Genomic DNA, 22,492 nt, shown 5'->3' on the forward strand with positions numbered 1-22,492 from the left:
ATGAACGAGATGAGATTTACAGTAAGATGCTTTATGATGTCATCATACTATTTACTATAGATGTGGAGGTTCTGATTCAGAATGTACATTGGCACCGTGCCCAGTGTGTAGACTCTGTCCCTCTGCGGTGGTCAGAGATTACAAACTATGCGTTTATGTGTATATTTATCTACCTTCTTACCTGGTAGTTGTCTGTAGATCTGTTCGATTGATATTGTATCTCCGTGATCCCTATTACTTTGCCCGATTAATGAAAAACACGAAAAAACAGTAGTCTACAAAAATGGGACCATGGCAAGTCGAGTCCACTCTAATGTACAAGTGAGTGATACGTTCAAGATCCGGCGAGGCGTCGTGATATGGTAACTACTCACAGAAATACCACAAAGTATTTTGTATTTCATGGAAACGTCACTTATTTAAAATGTAATTCAAGGGAAAAAAAGTCACCACTAAAATTACTGAATGACTGAGTCGGTGGGTGGCCGCACTGCATCACCCAGGAATGATCATAATTCTTAAAACACCGTACTTCAGGAATGTTTAAACTGAACGGTAGAAGAAAAACATGCAGACATAAGCCCATGTTGATTGGCCCAGAACTAAGTCCACGATGTTTAACTTTTGTAACTTGTGATGCATTTCACAGAAACCAAAAAACTGTAATACAGCCGTCAGGAACATCCTTTATTATGCCCTTCAAATTCTGTTTGTTTCTAATTCTATTTATTGTATCTTTATTTGTATTTTGTTGTTTCTCGTGTGAGCTGAACATTGTGACTCAAATGCTGATGTTTGTATTTATATAGAATTTTCAATGATAAATACATGGTCTTTGAAAATAATTGAAAATGACTATTACACAGTCATCACATAATATTTATTAGCAACATAAATGTATGTATTTCTAATTTAGTTGCTTAGTTTATTTGAAAGGAACAGTATTAATAAACATTTCAGAAAATGTATACTTCATTATGAATTTTTTAGCATCTAACTATTCGTTTTGTCAATATAATACTCTTTTTATTGAGTCCATATAATATCTGCTAAGATGCTCGAGAACAAAATGTGCCTTTCTGGCTCTGATATATTTTCTGTAATGTTTATCACATTATCTTTGTTCACATTTTATCAATTTTGACCGCATGTCGTGCTCATTCCAGACGGGGGCGCTGCGAAAAGCATAGTTAACTGTTAATAAATGCACAAGAAAGGATTTCTTAACCTTAATAAGGCACTGTTTAGAGCTGCAAAAGGCTTAACGAACTGAGCGGCTTATTTCACCACAGGTGTTCTGAAACAGACAGCTCTCAAAAAACTTGAGTGGATCGTCTCATTTCACAGTTTGTGTGTTAGTAGGCCCATCAGAGACCCAAATGTATGTGCATAAGCACCGAAAAAGTGAGTTTTGCTTTAGGCCCCCTTTGAAGTGCTTGGTTTGAATGCATTCATTAAAGTACTTCACGTCATTTAGCAGGTACGCTTTGTCCAATTCATGGGTTTGAACATCATTCAGCTTATATGAGACAATGTATTTTATTTATTTATTTATAAGATACCAAATAAGTAGAGCGATACCACTCTGTTTACGGCTCTCAAAATGAATTGAAATTAACTCATATTTTTTTTACATTCAATAGCCCCTGGTCCAGCTCCCCTTCTGGAGACCAATCAACACCGGCCTTTCCAGCCCTGGCTCCCACCTCCTCCATGCTCTCCTGGCCAACAGCAGAAGGCCTCTGACCAGCTATTGGCTACTTCCTAACACCGGAGTCGTCTCTCGGCCAGTAGCCGCGGCTCATCGCGGCGCCAACACTGTGGGATCTTCAGCCTCCTCCTCTTCCTCCTCCTCCTCCGAGGAGTTTTGAGACAGACAACATCCGTTTTACACTGTTTCTGATAATCGCATACTAGCACACTATATAGTACATCAAGTTAGTGTGTGAGCTTTTTTTTTTTTGCATGTCTGGAACCATAGGATGCTCGATTAGTAAGTGAAAAAAGTACCAGGATGAAATATCAAAGTAGGCAAACAGTGGACGCGACGCTGGCAAGCGCCCACATGATTTTATTTTGTTACCAAACATGATGTGAGGGCGGGTCAGTCCAAAGTGGCGGATGGTATTGTTTAAGTGTCAAAGTGCCGAGAGGAAGAGCCACAGCTATATACTGTACGTATGATGCAGTACGTCCAAAAATACTTTTGACTTTTTATTTTTTAATAACATACGAAAATACGTTGGAAACACACAGTATGCGATTTTGGTTGTTTTTTTTTTTTTTACTAAATTTTAAATTAATTTCAATATATTTTCAATTAAAAATAGTTAGCATTATTTTCGTCATTATTTTATATACATTTTTATCTTTTTTTTTAATACAGTATCATCGTTTTTATTGTTTTTCATAGAAAATGTAGGTCAGCTATGTTGCCTTTTGGGTAACATCTGGTTGGAGACCAGTTTCAAAGTTTCAAGGATTTGGCATTTGGCAATTTGGCGAGTCCAGCATTCGAGCTCGCAAGTGAAGCCAACGTCTCCCAGAATCGTAATCAATGACTTATTCAGTGTATTACTTGAATCTTGAATCTTAAAATAGATATCTTTGACTGGGGTCGCCCATAAGGGGGGAAAAGGGGAAAGCTTTCTGGGGCCCAGCCGCTTGGGAGGCCCATGGAGGCATGTGGGGAGGGCCTTGATCTCTGCTTGAGTCCTGCTCTGCTGCCTGATCAGAGCGTCTCCACCCTCGCAACAAAAAAAGCACTGTGCTTAACGGCTTTCTCAGTCAACGCCCCCCGGGCACACCTGTCTTTGACTCCGCCTTTGTCCTGAAGTCTGGGCATCACACCCAGTATTGTGGGATATCCTATCTGGTGAATCTGGCCTTTAAAGCGCCACCAGTTCGCTATACATTTATTTAGCTCACACACTATACCAAATGAAGACATATTCCATTCAGAAAACCCCTATATGTACTTCTTGAAACAGTAAAAAGTACATGTGCAATTATATGAAACAATCTTGTCATTTGTGCTGTTTGACATTAAAGCATTTAAAATCACAACATTGTGTCTCATACCTCATATGGATGTATCTTCTATTTTTTTTTATTTCATAAAATAGGACGGTACAAGTGTGTGACTTAGTGTGAGTGTGTGTTAATATTGAAGAGTCAACCCGGGCTCATGATTTTAGTCTAACGTGCTCATAGTCACGAAAATCAATCTATTGATTCGTGTCCCGCACCATGACTGTCTGACTTTTTTTGTGCTGTACAAAACTAAATTTTAACTAATTGATGCGAATGAGGAGATTTTCTTCGACTTAGAAGCAGGGGGCATGGGGAAGAAGGGGGGGGGGGCGCAGATACATAAGATAAGATGAAAATACTTTATTAATCCCCAAAAGGGAAATTCCATTGTTGCAGCAGCAGTTCCATACATGACAAAACACACAAAATTTACAAAAACACAAATGTTTTTGAATCAATTACTACATACATACATACATACATACATACAGATACACACACGTATACACATGTGTATATACATATACATATAAAATAACTAAATAATGTCTGTCCTACAAGGAGGAACTCTCCAGGACCAAGATCAATTACTACTCGACCCTTATTGGCTCTCAGCAAAACCACCCCAGAACACTATTCCCCACCATAAACCGTCTGCTCCGCCCCCTTGCTGCCTCCCACACTGCCGATGCCCCTGACCTCTCCAAGTTCCTGGACTTTTTCCTGGCTAAAGTGGACACCATTCACCAACAACTCCTGGTTCCTGCCCTTTCTCCTCCCAATGTGTCCCAGACACTGGGCAGTGTGCCCTCAGCTGCCCCCCTTCGCCCCCAATGCTCTCTCTCTTCCTTCTCCCTAGTGGATGTTTCACTAGTCTCGAGGTTGGTGACCAAAGCCAAAGCCTCCACCTGCTCCCTGGACCCTATGCCAACGGCGCTGGTGAAAGCCTGCCTTCCTACCCTGCCCCTCCATCACAAACATAATCAACTCCTCCCTAGTATCTGGTACAGTTCCCCCCGGTCTCAAAATCGCCTCCATCACTCCCATCCTGAAGGAGCCTGGTCTGGACCCTGACGATCTCAACAACTCCCGGCCGATCTCCAACCTTCCATTCCTCAGTAAGGTCCTGGAAAGAGCAGTGGCCACCCAGCTCCATCAACATCTGTCCAACCATGAGCTCTACGAACCCCTGCAGTCAGCCTTCAGAGCAGACCACACCACGCCCTAATCAAATCACCAACGACCTCCTCCTCGCTGCAGACTCCGGTAACATCAGTATCCTCATCCTCCTGGACCTTTCCGCTGCTTTCGACGCCGTTTCCCACACAATCCTCCTCAAACGCTTGGCATCACTGGAACAGCTCTGTCATAGTTTCACTCATATTTATCTAACAGAACTCAGTTTGTCAAGATCAATGGCTCCTCCTCCCCCCACGCCCCAGTTAACCATGGCGTCCCTCAAGGCTCTGTGCTCGGTCCAGCACTCTTCACCATCTACCTGCTCCCCCACCGCCAGATCATTCGGCACCATGGTCTCAACTTCCACTGCTACGCTGACACACAGCACCTTTATCTCAGCACCTCACCATCCACTCTGCTCCACCCACAGTCTCTAGTCAACTGCCTTCATGCCATAAAAAGCTGGATGACAACAAACCGACTCCAACTAAACAGCAAAAAGTCAGAGCTCATGGTTGTGGCCCCAAAGCCGCTGCTCCGGAAGGTTGGAGATCTCCTCCTCCTTGTCAGTGGCTGTTCCATCAAAACATTTCCCGAGGTCTGAACCTGGGTGTTATCCTGGACTCCACCGTCTCCTTTCAGTCACACATCAGATCCATCACCAAGTCCGCCGTCTATCACCTCAAAAACATCTCCCATCTCCGACCCTCACTCTCAGACTCTGTGGCTGAATTCCTCATCCACGCTTTCATCACCTCCCGGCTGGACTACTATAACAGAGTCCTGTTCGGGGTTTCCCGCAAAGCCCTAGACAGGCTCCAGTATGTGCAGAACTCAGCTGTCAGGGTTCTCACCCACACCAAGCCCTGGCAGCACATCACCCCCACCCTCATCCACCTCCACTGGCTCCCGGTCAAGTTCCGCATCTCCTACAAAGTCCTCCTCCTCACATAGAAATCCCTTCATGCACTCGCCCCCCAATACCTGTCCGACCTCCTCCACCAGCACACTATATCCCGGAACTTGCGGTCCTCAAACATGGGTCTGCTGTCCATCCCCCATACCAGATTACGAACTTTCGGGACAGATCTTTCAGCGTGGCAGCCCCCACCCTTTGGAATCCGTAATCCGTAACGCCCCAACCCTGGACACTTTCAAAACAACCCTCAAGACCCACCTATTCACCATGGCCTTTCTGCCTTAGTTAGTTAGTTTAGATATTCTTCTGTTTAGATATCCTCTCCCCCTTAATCTGTCCCCCCCCACCCCCTTGCCCCTCTCCTGAAATGTGACCTTGGGTTCTTTGAAAGGCGCTATATACATTTAGGTTATTATTATTATAATTATTATTATTATTATTATTAAATAAATAAATAAATAGAATATGAACATATACTAAAACGAAATCTAACCGGTACGCCACTGCATGCCACGCGTCTATTTAAACTTTAAATGCATGGGTTTAAAATTTTGTTCGAACAAGCACAAAATAAAAGCGGGATGCTGGTTGTTTTTGATGCCTTTTTCTCTATAACATATCTTATTGAATTCAAGGTTGGGCGAGATTCGGGATATACAGTCATACCCTCAGTCTGAATTTCATTCATAACAATATAACAGGATATAAGTATCACCGTTTCTGTGCCTGTGTACCCATCAGCCAGTGCCGTAAACATTTTCATGGGAGCCTAGTCCATGTCCACTTGGACATGGACTAGGTTTCCTCAGGGCTTCACAGACAGTCCAACTGCTTTCCACACCACCTTAGCACATAACCTCTATGCACCTATGTTTACATCTCCGTCTGGTTCCACTATTTTGCAGTATGCAGATGATCTCCTCGTTGCCATCACATCCACACAAAAATGTCACACAGATACACTCGCTCTCTTACACTTTCTTGCTGACAACAGCCATAAAGTCAGCAGCGATAAGCTTCAACTGGTACAGCAGCAGGTCACCTATTTGGGTCACATGTTCCCTGCCCAGGGGAAATGCTTGTCCTCAAAACATGTTTCCGCTATCCAAGCTATTGATCTCCCACACACAAAACGCCAACTCATGTCTTTTCTCTGCACTACTTCATACTGTCGCCAATGGTTTCCTGATAATGCATCACGTGAAGCTCCACTGTCTGCCCTTGTCCATGCCTCTGGACTAAGTCCTACTGATGCGGTGACATGGACTCCCGAGGCTCGGGCAGCCTTCACTGATATGAAACATTCCCTTACCGTCGCACCCACACTCGGCTTCCCTGACGATAGACTCGCGGTTACTCAGTTTGTGGATCAAAAGGGTGGATATATGTTATCGGTGCTTTGCCAACCATATGGGGGAAAACTCCGCCCGGTGGCAAATTTTTCTTCTAAATTAGACCCAGTAGCAGCTGGACTCCCGGTGTGCTTACCTGCGGTGGCCGCAGCGGAAAACGCAATAACAGCTGCCGCGCCATATGTGGGCTACTCGCAGTCCACACTGATGGTGCCCCATGCTGTGGAACTGATCCTACAAACTGGTTAACCAGCACAAATGACACCACAAAGACTTTTGCCTTACTATGTGCGTCTGCTTGACATGCCAAACATAAAAATCCAACGGGGCTCCCCACTCAACCCAGCCACAGTACTCGCCCCCACTGAGGTCACAGAAAATGAAAAAAAACACACGACTGCTTACGAGCCATCAAAATTGCGTGGAGGCCTCGGGTTGACCTCCATGAGGACGATATTCCTGACGCAGACCTCACACTCTGTGTGGACGGATGGGCTTCACGATGCAAAGATGCAGGTCAATCAAATGTGGGTTTTGCCGTTGTTTTGATGGAAGACATGAAACCGCTTGAAGTAGGAAAACTCCCAAATCATCTGTCCGCGCAGGCCGCCCAATTCACTGTACTGAACGAGGTGTGCAAGCTGGCTGAGGGACAAACGGTGAATGCCTACTCGGACAGCCTTTGGTGTGGTGCATGACTTCAGCAACCTATGGGAGCAGAGGGGATTTATGACGTCATCAGGAAAACACATCGCTCACCACACACTCGTGAAAGAACTCTTAGCTGCAATTCAGCTCCCCATGGAAATTTCTGTTATGAAATGTGCCGCACACACCAAAAACACAGACCCCGTCACATTGGGGAAATGCTCTGGCTGACGCATGCGTAAAAGAAGCCGCAGTCACGGGCCAGGTGCATTTGTTTGTGGTGACGGACCTGAACACAAAAGCCACTGAAGTGGCTACCGTTACCGAGATCCAAAGGTGCGCCACAAACGCAGAACGACAGAAATTAGCAAATTAAGGGTTCCACGTTCTCCAACCAAATCTGGTGCGGGCCTAATGGTCTCCCCTGTCTGCCTACTGCTGTGCACCTCTGCTCAAGCTGCTTGAGAGCACATCTCTGATCGGACCCTCGTACGAGTAAAAACCAGCGACTGTCTGCCTCCTTATTTAAAACCACCGATTGAAAAAACGGCAGATAGAAGCGACACTTTCATTTCTCTAAGAAGAACAGTTGGAATTCTCGTTTGGGTCCGTCCTTTAGTTTTGTAACCCAAAAGGTGAACAGTATTGAAATGACTCCTAAATATCCCCATTTTCGATGGGATGCCAAACTTTAAGGCTTGGATAGCAAACCTATAGGACAATAGATTGGGCTGTGACCTCCGGTAGGTGGGGAGAGGTGAGAAAGCACTTGAAATGGAAGGGAAGAAGAGCTCCACAGCCTCGCCTCCTACCCGGTGAACAATGAACCCCTACTCTGGTGACGATCCCCCCACAACAAGTCAATTGGACATCTACTCCATATCTATTTAAACTTGTACATGAATCCACTCGAGAATGCCTGAAATGCATGGGTTCTATGGAAAATACAGAACTTTTGTGAGTAAATGAATGCCCTAGGAACTCATTCTCCTTGGTAGAAAGTTTCAAAACACACAGCGGTGTGTGTTTATTTTTTTAACATGTCAAAATTGGCAACGGGGGCAGCGGCGGTTCTAGAATGGACCCAAAACTGCTATCCTGAGACAAGCGTTGTCGAGCCCTGCCAACACAAATATTGGGTGATTAAGAATAAAAATGAAAATTTCCTGTCCGGACGGCCTGGTGTGATAAGTCAGACAAGTGAAACTTCAACTGAACTTCTCCTTTGGGTCACGAGGCGGTTTTAACAGTTTCAACTGTGACCTGCAGTACAAAATGCTAGTGTTGTTAGAAAAGCAGATATGGGGTTACAAGCAGGCAGAGGGTTAGTTCAATAATATCGAGCTAACCCTCTGCCCGCTTGTAACCCCATAAATAAATAATAATAATAATATAATAATAATAATAATAATAATAATAATAAAACCCCATTTGTAATGGAATCATATTACAATCCATCTGTGTTTAGGTAAATGTACATTGTACACCTGTCTGTCATCTATCTATCTATCTGCGAGCGAGGCTTCGTTGTTTCAGCGAGAACAGGAGCTCCAGATGTTGGCTGGTGACAACTGTGTTAAAAAAATAAAAATAAAAATGGACGCAGTGTCCTTGACAACGCTTTGTTGGTTTCTGAAGACATGATCTGAAGCCTCGAGTTTGGCTTTCATGCTCACCTCCATCTTGGCAGGATGGAAATATACATATATATATTTTATTTTATATTTTATAAATAGCTCTTCTCATTCTTCCTCCTTACTAAACATGGAGCTTGACTTGGAGTGATATTGATGATAGATATATTAAGGATAAATTGACAGCCGTACATAACAGTAAAAAGTTTATATAAATTAAAAAAAAAAAACCAATCTTGTTATCGTGCTGTTTGACATTTAAGAAATCTAAAGCAATAGATTGTACTTTTTTTTTAATAACGTGGGATGGAACAATCTGAAGGTAAAGGTGAAAGGCTTCAAATATGTTTTTCAAAATAAGGTGGGACAAATGTGTGTGTGTGTGTGTGTGTGTGTGTGTGTGTGTGTGTGTGTGTGTGTGTGTGTGTGTGAGAGAGAGAGAGAGAGAGCATTCTCGTCGTTCCTTTAGTGTTTCACCATAAACACACGGATTGATTATGAAAGTTTTAACCAAAATGTCCACCAGAAACACATGTCATCATTGTATGTATTGTGCATTGCAGTCGCCCGACGGGCAGGACAAGGGCGTGCGTCAGCATTTATCTCCAAGTAGGTCATGGCTGCGTGCAAAGTGAAATGCGTCTCAAGTGCAGGGAAACTGGAGAAGGGCATGTTACAATAGGCATGTGTGAACGCCACAGATGCATGTCTTGTGTTCATGAATGCAGGCTACGTGCGGTATGTCTCCAGGCTACGTCTCCTCGGTCGGGTCCGTCCGCAGTTGAGCGCGGCCGCCGGGCGACGAAGAAAGGGGCGGTTACCAACGATGCGTTCGAATAGAATCGAAACTCGGGTCAAAAGCGGCGTACGAAATGTCCAAAGAACCGCCGCCTACGTCGACTCGCAGGTCGGACGACGCCTCGGGCCCGAGTCAATCACGATAACAGACCTGACGTTACGGCACCACGGAGGTACACACGGCTAACGGCGAACAACGTTGCCTTTGCGTCGGTCTTCATCCGGACAGAGCCGCTGGAACGCGCTGGGAAGCGGGAACTAACGACTGGAGTTAAAAAAATAAAAAATAAATACGAGTCAAATGGAATGCCGCATGGTGCATTCGTTTGGGAGGGGGACACGTCGTTCAAATCGGGGTTTCCCTGACTTTCGAGCACGACGCGCTCCGGCGCCATGGACGCTCGTACCAAACGTGGGCTCGTCTGGCGCGACTCGTCCTTAAAACGTCGTCACCGCAATCGGCGTGTGCCGCCATGTTGCCCGCGGAGCCCAGCGCCGTCATCGCGGGGGAGAGCCGCGTGTTCCGGGTTCACCGCGGTGCGGCGTTGGGGGGGGGGAACCCGCCCCCCCCGCTCGGCGCGTTGATTGGCGCCGGGCGGCTGTCACTCCGCGGCGCGTCGAGCGGGTCCGCCGAGTCCCGCCGCGGGAAGACGCCGCTCGCCGCGGTTACCGGAGCCTCCCCACGGCTCGAACGCGCGTTGGGAAACCTACCGAACCGGGCTGGACGGGTGAGGAGCCACACACCGGCCGTGCGCTGCTGTTACGACCGCTTAGTTGTCCACCCTGGTGCGCGCAGGGGATGTGGCCGTGTGTCCCATACACCTGTGTGTGCGAACTTCGACAATTTCCTGTTTGTGACAGTTCGTTGGACGGTAAAGAGTTTGCGTTGTGAACGTTTGGCTCAGTTGTGTATTTTCCATTTTTTTAAATTGTTTGTTTTGGTGCGTTTTTTTTGGGGGGGGTTTATCGCGTATTGCCATTGTTTATTTATTAGAACTTAAACTACTTCTGTTCTGCCTTTGACGCGATAGCCAGGGTGGTTTTCAATGTTGGGTCAGGAGTCTTCCAAGAGGTTTCAGGGGGGTCCCCAGCAAAAACAAACAAACAAACAAACAAACAAACAAAAGCCATTGAACCTCCAAATGATTTGATGTACTGGACGTGCATGGAAGCATTCCATCACGGAATGTAGATTACTTTTTCGTTTTCAACCTTTTAGCTTATTAAGCTATTCATGTTTTATCAAATGTACAAGCATATATCCATTGCATTTTTTCCTTTTCTTCATTTAATAACCGAACCACAAATAACTAATAACAAAAAAACGATTCATTAAAACACTTTATTACAGAAACAGCTGAATAAATACACACACATCTACGTTGTGGAAATCTCCTGCATCCTTCTCTGGTAAAATGGGAAGCACCCGTCACCGCTGCCCTTCAAATAAGGAGGAAGATGTGTTCGAAAAGAATACGCCGGTTGTAAATGTCCGTGGCTCGGCCTGTGTACTAGCGACTCAAGGCGTGGCTTTACAGCGGGTCGATAAAACCCAGCTTTTGGGAGTCACCATTGAGGCCCAGGTGACGTGGTCTGGGTCATGTGTGACCCACCGCAAACTTTAGGGTCATTTGGCGGCTTTTGGAAAACAAAAATAAACGAAATCGGCATCGTTGGAAGGTGGAGAACCAGAGCTTCCAAACACGGCGTCGCTTGCGTAAATCAAGCAAATGTTTTTAAAGCCGTGACTTGTTGATGTCAAGGGTGTGGCAAACCGAGTTTCTGAGATAGACTCTACTCTCTGATAGACTATCAATAAAATGAGTCTCAGAAAATCTGAAATCTGAACTTCATCACGTCATCAACTCCTTCCGTTGTAACAACAGCGGGCGTATCATCGGTCTCCTCCGGTGGTTCTTGGAAATATTCCGTTTCATCGTCACATTAAGTTTGAAATCCGCTGTTTGAAATGTTCTCCAACTCCGGAGTGATATCAGATTCAGCAACGCTGTCGTTCTCTGCGTCGCTGGCGGCTTCTCCTCGTCCATAACAAGGAGACGCAAGTTTTCACAGACAAGTGAACCCGAAGGATCCTCGCCTTGTTTTCAGAAGTGACGTCAGGGTTTCTTCTAAGATGGTACACGTTGGTACACGCCCACTCCACCATGATGTCTCTGTGTGTGTGTGTAAGAGTAGTACGATTTAAAGGTTGAACTCTATCAAAACGGTTTCACATTGTGACTTCACATCACATGGATGAATGATCTTCACCTGGACGGTAGCTTTAAAGAAAACCATCGATCGGCGTTGTTCAGCCTGCGTGCCGTACTTGAATTAAACAGGTTTGCATTGGTGTTATCTAGCTATCACTGGCACTCGCTCACGAGGTAGAACAGGTCGTCTATGATCTGAAGGTTGCCGGTTCGATCCCCGGCTCCTAGTAGCGTGCTGAAGCGTCCTTGAGCGAGACACTTAACTCCCAAAATGCTCTCGTTGAGCTGGTTGTGTGTGTGTGTTTAGTATAATATACTAAGATCTGTGCAAACAAGCCCAGAACAAAGTGGCGTGGTTAGAGAGTGTAGAGAGAAGCTCTTGGTTTGAAGGCACAGCTTTCCTTACGCAGTGCTGTTAACATTGACCGAATGTCTCAGTCTTTCTCTCTTCCTCCCTCCGACGTCCTCCCTTTATTATTTCATTTCTTCTATCCAGGATGCTGTTGCGAACGCTGACGCTGGGCTTCCTATGCTGGCTCGGCTCCTTGGCCCACGCCGGGCCGCCGCCGCTCCTGCTCGTGTCCTTCGACGGCTTCCGGGCCGACTACCTCACGCGCTTCCCCATGCCCAACCTGCAGCGCCTCTACAGCGAGGGCGTCCTGGTGGACCAGCTGACAAACGTCTTCACCACCAAGACCTTCCCCAACCACTACAGCCTGGTTAGTCGTTGGGTGATCGAAAAAAACAAGCCGCGTGTGTGGTTGTACGACATTATACTGTACGCACCCATTTATCAGCGTTTAAAAGGGCCAATCCAGAAGGAAGCCGTAAGGAACTACGAGCATAGTGGTAAATGTGGCTCCTCCTCTATGACCCCAGACCTCTCTGCCCGTGAACTACGGTGACCTCAACCTGACAGAAATTATGAATGAAATTAGAGAAGGAATAAAGTCAAGGAAAAGAGGCAAACGGCTAGCTCGTGAGCACACTAAAGCTCCTAAAGTTAGGTCGCTTACCTGCCCAACAGCCAAAAAAAATACCTCCACATCTGTTAATACGGGTTAGGGTTAGGGTTTTTGGGGAAAGTCCTTCCAGGGTTCCCTCCACCTTTGTACCTTTGTAAGCTGTAGTAGTTTGTCTGGCACAAGAACTGAAACTGGTTTGGCAATATGCACGTTCCAAATTATAATAATTTGGAATGTGGTGTAAGCCGGGCGCAGTTCATGGGGCAATTGAGCAGAGATGGGTGTGTCCATCCAAACAGAGAGTCCGTATCGGACGGCCAGTTTTGAGAGCAAGAAAATAAACTCGTACTGATCGGTCCCTTAACATTTAAAGGCAATAACACCAATGTTATTATTTTTTACGGAATTTGTAAATCTCGAACGTCAATTCAATTTGTCATGTTGCCCACGGATGCCAGGTAATCCACATCGGGCATTAAAAACCACACGTAACGCCTCCAGGGTCTTTCCGCTAACCTCCGACTCGGCGGTGTTTGTCGTTCAGGTGACTGGGCTGTACGCCGAGTCCCACGGCATCCTGGCCAGCACCATGTACGACCCGTCCAGCCACAGGCGCTTCACCTTGGACCACGACCAGGACCCCTTCTGGTGGAACCAGGCGCTGCCGCTGTGGATCACGGCGCAGGACACGGGTTACCGGACGGCGGCCGCGATGTGGCCCGGCTCGGACGTGGCCATCCGCAACCGGTCGGCGACGCACTTCCTGCGGTACGACTCCTCGATTACGTTCCGAGAGCGCCTGGGGAATGTGACCAGGTGGCTGAAAGGGACGGAGCAGGTGGGGGACGGCCGGCTTCTTGGTCATTTTAGAATTGATTTTAGAATTGTTCTATTGTTTTATTTAAGGCTCTGCACAGTCTATTATATCACTATATGTCCACTCTGCTGGTTCTGTTCAGTCTTTTAACACCCTTCAAAAAACCCACATTTTTATTCCCTTGTATAAGTGACTTTTTACATATCTTTATACACACAATCACCATCTGTATGCACCTCATTTTGTTTCTGTTTTCTATATTTTTAACTTAGTCTTTTTTTTTGCCCTTGGAGAGCACTTGGGTGCAATATAGTTTTTGCTGTTTTAAAAGTGCTCTATAAATAAAGATTTTGCACTTATCAATGGTCACCGTGGTTGAAATTGATTAGTATTCCGATGGCGACGAAGACGTGGAATTTGGCGGTGTGCCTGCGTCTGAGACACTTGACACTTTGATAGAGGCTCTATTCAGAAATGTCTTCACAAATCCTCCCTCCCCAGGAGAGCGGGGTGATGTTCGCCGCCCTCTACTGGGAGGAGCCCGACCGCTCCGGCCACCTGTACGGCCCGGACGACACCGTGGCCATGGCCCGCGCTCTGAAGGAGGTACTGTGCCGACCGGCTCCCGTCAGAGCGCTCTGCAGCCGATCCCGACGCCGTCGGCGGCGTTCGGACGTGTTCGGCCGCGTACGCCACTAGGCTCAAAGACGCCTCCGCTAAATACGCCCCCCCCCATTTTTTCTGACCCAGGCGTTATTCAAATGTCAACCTTACGGCGGCCTGTCTTCACCGTTGAGAAACGTACCACTCTGCCGCAGCTTCACACCGTGCCTCAGTCCAGTCCAACGGGGCCACGTGTGAAGCCGCTTGAAGGTGTTTTGAATCAGATTAGAATCACAGCTTTAAAACCACTTCCTGCTTCAAGAGCATAATGTTGGCTGCGGCAGGTCGCCAAGTGTCACAGCTTCCTGTTTCTAGTCCCTCACGTGATGGCAAATGGAGCTGAAAGAGCTGATTTGATGAAGTGCAAAAGTTCCATTGGAAGCCGGAAAATCCTGATTAAAATGTGAAAAATATACATATTAGACATATTTTGACATATATTGTGGGCTTCTCATTTTCCGGCCAAGAGATTTAAAGATTTTTTTCGGCAGAGCGCTACGTTTCTCACCAGTAACGGGTTCAGCAGGGCTGTGCTGTGACCAGTTGAAAACGATGGGAACCAACATTGTACCAACCAACATCACCCCCTATGGATGTACCTCCCAGGTGGACGACAACGTGGGCCTGCTGGTCTGGGAGCTGAAGAAGGCGGGGCTGTGGGGCGGAGTCAACCTCCTGGTGACCAGCGACCACGGCATGACCCAGTGCTCCGCCCAGCGCCTCATCAGGCTGGATGATTGCCTCCACCCGGACAACTACACGCTGGTGGACATGGCGCCCGTCACGTCTCTCATCCCCATTCAAGGTGCTTGATCCTCTCATTCCCCCCCAAGCAGCACCAGACAGTGCAGGCAGATAGATGGATAGATGGTTAGACTGATAGATGGATAGATGGTTAGACGGATAGATGGTTAGACGGTTAGATGGTTAGATGGATAGGCAGATAGATAGATAGGCGGTTAGACGGATAGATGGTTAGGTGGTTAGACAGTCAGACAGATAGATGGTTAGACGGATAGATGGTTACATGGATAGATGTTAGACAGATACCGTAGATGGATAGATGTTAGACAGATAGATGGTTAGACAGATACAGTAGATGGTTAGACGGATAGATGGTTAGACGGATAGATGAATAGATGGTTAGACTGATATATAGTTAGATGGTTAGACTGATAGATGGTTAGATGGTTAGACTGATATATAGTGAGATGGTTAGGCAGATAGAGGGATAGATGGTTAGATGGATAGATACTTTATTCATCCCAGAGTGAAATGACAGAGCTGAGATGAGTTAACCAGCCCTACCAACCCGCACTCATTTTACTCTGCGGCCCGGCTGTCAGCGCGGAGCGTCTGCTCTGGTTGTTCCTGGTGCAGAGCTCCGCCCGTGATGAGAAGTTCAACTCTTTCTTTGAAACTCGGTTCTTGACGAGTAACTTACTAAAACGAGTCGTTGGATTTGATTCAGTTGGTTAAATGGACGATTAGTGCCAGTTAATGATTTTTTATTTTTATTTTTTTGGCAAGTACCGTTTACACACCAAGCCGCTAAAAATAGGCGATTGACACCATTCCCACTGCCAGGAGAAATGCCGTCTTTTTTCCTGGCTCGTCACGTTCGACGTCACGAACGCACCTGAAAAGGGGCGTGTCATGGTTCCAGTGTGTAAAAACTGTAAAAATTGGGGGGGGGGGGGGGGGAAGTATTTTGAGCCGATAAATAATAAATAAATAGGTTATTCATCACATTATTTGCAGTGTTGCATGGGCTATATTTCTTAGCGGCTGCTTTTAAGCCAGTTTAAACCAGTCATGAAATAATTGTAAATCAATATTCCACATCAGTGTATTCGTTGGCTCAGGGTTCGGCAGACGAGCATATTTGGTATTTGCCGATAGCGACGTGTTTCAGAATTAAAGATGGGATGAGGTCACACTTTATATGTCCCTGTTTTCCATCTCGGACCTCAACAATATAAACTCAGTGGGAACCGCTTCTGAAGATCACAGTGACAGTGATCAGCCGCTCATATGGACAAAAACGCTTTAGACTAAATCATTACGATACAAATGCTGTTTAAATCATTTGCTTATAGTACTCAAGTAATCCGCTTACATTGTTCATTTTGGGTCTTCGTACATGACAACATATGGATTTATTTTTAAACTACCTGTGATTCTATTTTATTTTATTTTTTTACTTTACTCCCATGATCCTGTGCCTCATGGTGACCCGTCGGCAGTGGCAACGCGTTGCAATTTTACATTTTCATTGAACACTTAAAATCCTCTCCGACGGTTACTTTAGGTTTAAATTGTATTTAAGAGTGATCATTTGTAAAACAGGGGCAGGCGTAAATGGGTGCTGGGGAGGGAGCGATGTCTGCTCCCCTGCTCGTCCCTCTTTCCCGTTTCTCCAAAAAAAAGTGTTTTTATTTTTTCGATATATTTCTTTTCTTCCATTTCCTCATTGAACAAAACAAAAGTAAGTGTGTGTGTGTGTGTGTGTGTGTGTGTGTGTGTGTGTGTGTGTGTGTGTGTGTGTGTGTGTGTGTGTGTGTGTGTGTGTGTGTGTGTGTGTGTGTGTGTGTGTGTGTGTGTGTGTGTGTGTGTGTGTGTGTGCGTGCGTGCGTGCGTGTCCCCGTCTGTCCGTTTAGATGCAGACCTGGTCTACTCCCTGCTGAGCCAGTGCCACCCTAACATGACGGCCTACCAGAAGAAGGCCATCCCTGAACGGCTGCACTACCGGAACAACGACCGAGTCCAGCCCATCATCCTGCTCGCCGACGAGGGCTGGACCATCGTGCAGCGCGGGAACAAGCTCCCAAGGAGTGTGTTGTCCTCCACGTCCCTATGACCATAAAGTATCAAGTCCATTTCACGCTCACCAACGTTTCTTCCTTTCCGCAGTGGGCGACCACGGCTATGACAACGCCCTTCCCAGCATGCACCCCTTCCTGCTGGCCGTGGGCCCCGGCTTTCGCCCAGGGTACCGCCTCGGCCACCTGCGGAGCGTGGACATCTACCCGCTGATGTGCTGCCTGCTGGGCGTGCGCCCGGCCCCCAACAACGGCTCGCTGGAGCAGGCCAGGTTCATGCTGGTCGGGGAGAGGTGCGCCGGTACCCCCTGGCTGGTGGGCCTGGTGGCCACCACCCTGCTGCTGGTCGCCGCGGCCGCCGGTGAGTCGCCGGAATTCTGTGCGATTATTAAATTTAATTATTAATTGTATTTTTTTTTTTCTCTCAATTAGACTCATTTTTTTAATGCATTTAGCCACAGCCACATAAAACCCGGACATTGAACTCGAACATGATGTAATGGCCAGTGTGTTCCAGATGCAAAAATAAATACCCGCAAACTTAAAAACGTTTTTCCTGCAATTTGCACTTTCTACCCTTTAAAAAAAAAAAAAAAAAAAAGCAAAACAACTCAAAAAACATTCTCCATAAGCTCAAGGTTGTAAATTAATCAAAAAAAAAAAGATTCCAACAAAAACATTGCACCAAGCTCGTAGAAACGGTTGCCAGTTTGCGACGTGCATCAGCTTTTAGTTGCCAAGACTGACAAAATGGTTGCCTAATTGAATTATAATTCTAGTAGGATTATTATTACTTAAGATGTTTCAGCCTTTTTGTCCGTATTGAAATATAGGTTATAATTATACAGATTTATTCGATATAATAATATATCATATTTCAATATAAAGAAAGGGTAAATATATTTAACAGAATTTTTGGTGGGGTATATATTTTTAACTTTATTCAACCATTAAATTTTGGTCTTGTGTTTTAATTAGTTTAAACTGCTAAAAAGTTTGCTAAGGTTTGCTGATCTTCGGGTCTGTTCTCCTTGTTCCTGCTCTGGTATGGATCTGCTCCTCGGGAGAACCTCGCCCCGTCTCGCTCCTAGCTTTGAACACCGAACAAGCACCAATTAAAAAAAAACAAACTAAAATGACGCCGTCTCCCCCCCCCGCAGGCCTGTACTGCTGGCTGCGGCTCCGTCGGCCCCGGGACGAGCGGCCCTTCCAGAGGCTGTCGCTGGAGGAGGAGGACGACCGGCACCTGCTGTCGGAGTAGACCGGCCGCGACTCCCACCAACGCCTCCCACCAACGCCTTCCCCCGTCTCTCAGCGGGGGGACGGCGGCGGCTTGCGCTGCGGGTGGAGGTGTTTCTGAGGGGCATCACCACTAGGGGCGCCGAAAGATTAAAAGGAGATCTGGGTGGAGGGTCTGAACGGAGCCACGTGGGGGACGCGCCCCAAAAAACAACTGAGGTCCACCGCCGTCCACAGCTTTACCCGCGTCGAGAGCCCTCTTTCCGGAAGCTGAGTGGACGCACCGTCACGCTGCAGCACCACCCACACATGGAAGACTCAAAGGAATAACCAGGGTGCAGACCGCGTTCTTATTTACCCCCATTTAGGATGGAGTCTTGAACACATGACGGGAGCGGAAGCGGTGCTTGCCACGAGAATTAATTGCTTGGCTCTGTTTAAACTTGTTATTTCTTTTATTTTTTAAAGGGCAATCAGGGACCGTGATATCTATTTATCGATGTATTTATTTATCTTTGGGAACTGGACTTGAAGACCCGCGTGTGTTTATTCTGCCCTCGGTGTGACACCGTGAGGCCAGCAGAGGACGCCACGGTGACACACCTGATGGCTACGGGTCCTGGTAGTATCCTCGTTTTCAGACAAGGTTCAACGTTGGTTAAGTTTTTCCTGTTGGAGCAAAAACAAAAATAAAATCGCAATATTTCATGTGTGATTTTTTTTTTTTTTTTTTTTTTTTTTTTTCCAAGTTTTTTTTTTTTCAAGTACAAGTATCAAGTATTTAAGTAATCTCTCTTTAAATCTATTGAATTAAAATACATTGATTCATAGCATATGAGCTTCCGATTTCAAGATTCCCTTTCTAAGACCAGATCGGTTTCATTTATTTTACCATCAGAGACTTATCTGTACAGCCATCGACCTAGGAGGTACTGTCCAATTTAACTGTGTGTGTGTGTGTGTGTGTGTGTGTGTGTGTGTGTGTGTGTGTGTGTGTGTGTGTGTGTGTGTGTGTGTGTGTGTGTGTGTGTGTGTGTGTGTGTGTGTGTGTGTGTGTGTGTGTGTGTGTGTGAGACACACGGCACGATACACTCCGCACACAATGGCAAGGACAGAGCAACACACCCTTTAAAAAAAATTATTTATATTCCTTTATATATATCTTTTTTCCTTCATTGCAGTCACAACATTACACTGTAATAAAATGCTAAATATATAAAATTGAACTTAATACTTACAGTACGCATATAGTACATTTCTGTATCTTGTTCAAAAACAAAATGACCTGTACACTGTGTCGTATTTATATCCGTTTTACATTGTTTTTAAATATGTCGTACTTTATATGTGGTCATCTGTATATCACTGTAAATCTTTACTTTTTTTTGTTCTCTTCACAGATAAATAGACTTTATTTTTCTTGAGATATTGTAACAAAAATAACACCTTTTTTTTTTTTTTTTTTTTTTCTAACGCTGACCATTTTAGCAGCCTTGGAAAATATCATTTGATTTCCCCTGCACCCCCCATGATCTGATTCTATTATAGACTTAAAACACACAAAAAACAAACGAGCCCCGGATACAGAATGTCACCACACACACAATTGCATGTGAATGTTGCTCAAAACTGGGGAAAAAAAACCAAACAAACCCAAAAACATAAACATAAACATTCGCTGCCGTCCAATAGGAAGACAGCTTTGTCGTGAGCCTGGACATTCCGAGGGAGCACCGTCACGTGCCGATGGGAGGCCTTCGCGCACCGAGAACGACGCCGGTAGAACGACACCGGATCGCGGATGCGACGGGGCCTTCGCGCCGGGAGGACACGGCGACGACGCTTTGAGAAGGTGGCCGTGACGCGGCCGCCGCCGGTTTCTGCGCGAACAAAACAAAGGTGAAAATTCCCAGCCAGCCAATCGGACGCCCCGGTTTGACGGCGGGGAAACCGGGACTCGTGTTCTGTTTGAAGGGGGTATGCACTGGGTGAAAATGTCCATCTCGCCAAGCAATCCGAGGCTGCGCCCAGTTAACTGTGTCGCCCGTAGCGTCGAAGCCAGCGGCAGTTAAACGCTTAATGTGGCGACTCAAGGTTCGCGTTAGTTGCTGAGGTGGCCATTTTTGTTCTGAGAGCAAACGGCAACCAAGTCCTCACGGGGAGGACCAGGACCACCGGGTGTGATTCACCGAACCCGTTCTCTCCCACTGCCCTGCACTAGACCTCTGTTTTTTTTTTGTATTTTCTTTTGTTTTGTTTTTTTTTAGAGGGAGAGAAACCTGAAACCCTAGTTCCCGATCTTTAGATTTAAGTCAAGTATTTTCCAAACCCCTAACATCGGTGTGCTTATAATCGGGACGACACAATGGCACAGACTCCTACGAAAAAACACAGCGACTCCATTCAGGCTGTATTACACCCCACCCCCCCCACCCCCCCTTCCCGCCCTTACATTCTAGATATTATTAAGAACATCTACTATCGTTAACATTACAAAGAGCCATTTAAGCAAACCCATCGAACATGGAATCCATTAGAGGAAGAAGGAGCAGAAAAAGGGTATTTACAATAAGAATGCCAACCACGAGAAAGTAAAAAAAAAAAAAACCCAAACATTACATTTTGCACGTCGCAGATCCTCTAACGCTACTTAATTTTTCCTAAGCGAATAAACGTGGGACAGCCCTAAATAGCACGTCGTCTAGAAAAACGTGGCCCCCTACGAAATAACGCAGCGAACAAGCGTAAAGTATAAATGCTCGTCGTAAAGCCCGTGGTGAAATCGTTCAAAATAAATCCACCCCCAGGTCTCGTTCGACCCCCAGACCCTGTGCTTTTAAGTGTCCAGATCCGAGGCGAAAACCGCCGCGGAATCATCCCGACTGTCTGGACTCTGATTGGGCGGAAACCGGTCTAAGACATGAGACCCGGACCCCGAGGGCCCCCCGGCCTCGATTTTTTCCGACAAAATAACGTCTTTTATTTTATTTATTTTTCTTTTCCGCGGGCGCAAATTGACGGCTCACAGCTCCATGCCAACCAAACGGCTGGACATAGAAGCGTCTGAACCGGACCCGTGCCGACGTCGTGCGGCGGGGGGGGGGGGGTTGCAAAACCCGCGTTCGGAAAGTGAAAACTCCACTCCGGGATTTTGAGTCAACCGCGTGGATTTGGCTCGTTGGGGCGAACCCTTGCGAGTGAAACCGGACCAGAGCAAAAACACGGGAACTGGACTTTTCACTTTTGAGAACCCCGGAACGTTCCGCAACCGGAGGCCCCTCCACGCTTACCAGACCCTGAAACGGTAGTTCGACATTTTGTGCATTCATCGAAAAACAACAAAAACAAAACAAAACGAACCCCCCCCCCCCCCCCGACTTATGATTTGACACAAACAGATACACATTCCACCGTCGGGACAGCTGGATTCAGGCCAACCTTCCCGTTTAAAGGTACATTACGCTGCCTTTATGGGCTCCCGTTGGACTCTGGACAGCTTACAACTCAATAAGACACGTGAGAAAATCCTAAGCAAGCATTACAAATACACGTTCAGGTGTCAATGTGCATGGCATCAAAGAAAATATTCAGACATTCGAAGACATCTCATTAGAAATCAATAGAAATACCCGACACATACAAACGCCATCATACGGGATATGAAAACGCAAGGAAAACTGCAGAAAGGAGGAAAATGACGGCGGGTGCAGAGTCATGCGTTTGCATCCGGACTTTGCACGTTAACACCTTCTCCCGTGCAAAGTTGCCGGTTTTGATTTTACCGTCTGTATTTTGTTTTGTGCTTGCGCGTGTGTGCGAATGGGAACAGGAAGCGGTTCGAGCAGGGCGTTAGAAGAGCCGCCCTCGTGTTGCGTGAGCTCCCCTACGTCGCCCGGGCCGAACTCGACCTTCGTCACGGGCGCCGGCTCCACCGGGCTTGTTCGGGGTCGATGCGAGGGGAAAAAAAAAAAAAAAGTCGTTTTCAGGACAAAATCGGAATCGTACGTTCCCGCTGCTGTGTCCGAGCTCTGACTCTTGACAAGTGTTCGAGAAGGGAGCACGGTCCGAAAGGTCCGAAAGTACCGGAGGGGTGGGCGGCCTTTCTTGGACCCGATACAATCGAGGACGTGAAGGACGTGCGGTGCCGCGACTCCAACGTCCCGCGTTTAGGACCGTGTGTCCGCCCCCATCGTAACGTTATTTAGCAGGT

General features: G+C 46.5%; 1 protein-coding gene across 5 annotated transcripts; it reads left to right on the forward strand.

Annotated features, from left to right (window-relative positions):
* The first annotated feature begins 9,632 nt into the window (after positions 1-9,632).
* Positions 9,633-18,992, forward strand: enpp4 (ectonucleotide pyrophosphatase/phosphodiesterase 4). 5 transcript variants are annotated; one of them, XM_080024049.1, is made up of 8 exons: positions 9,633-9,736; positions 12,273-12,495; positions 13,286-13,509; positions 14,060-14,164; positions 14,828-15,026; positions 16,882-17,055; positions 17,135-17,404; positions 18,204-18,992. In XM_080024049.1, exons 2-8 carry the CDS (start codon positions 12,306-12,308, stop codon positions 18,302-18,304), a joined length of 1,263 nt encoding a protein of 420 aa, XP_079880175.1. In that variant the 5' UTR covers positions 9,633-9,736; positions 12,273-12,305; the 3' UTR covers positions 18,305-18,992. The 5 variants fall into 5 exon arrangements, with proteins under 5 accessions (XP_079880175.1, XP_079880173.1, XP_079880172.1 ...); XM_080024047.1 differs by having other exon boundaries at positions 9,639-9,736; positions 13,286-13,579; XM_080024046.1 differs by lacking the exon at positions 9,633-9,736 and adding an exon at positions 10,121-10,291 and having other exon boundaries at positions 13,286-13,579.
* Positions 18,993-22,492: the final 3,500 nt, after the last annotated feature.

The sequence above is a fragment of the Zeus faber genome (assembly GCF_960531495.2).
Source record: "Zeus faber genome assembly, chromosome: 2".
Classification (NCBI taxonomy): domain Eukaryota; kingdom Metazoa; phylum Chordata; class Actinopteri; order Zeiformes; family Zeidae; genus Zeus; species Zeus faber.

Coding starts and splice junctions, on each gene's coding strand:
- enpp4 (XM_080024047.1), top strand. CDS start 12,274: ATGCTGTTGCGAACGCTGACGCTGGGCTTCCTATGCTGGCTCGGCTCC. Junction 13,580..14,059: donor GGCTGAAAGGGACGGAGCAG/GTGGGGGACGGC, acceptor CTCCCTCCCCAG/GAGAGCGGGGTGATGTTCGC. Junction 17,405..18,203: donor GCTGGTCGCCGCGGCCGCCG/GTGAGTCGCCGG, acceptor CCCCCCCCGCAG/GCCTGTACTGCTGGCTGCGG.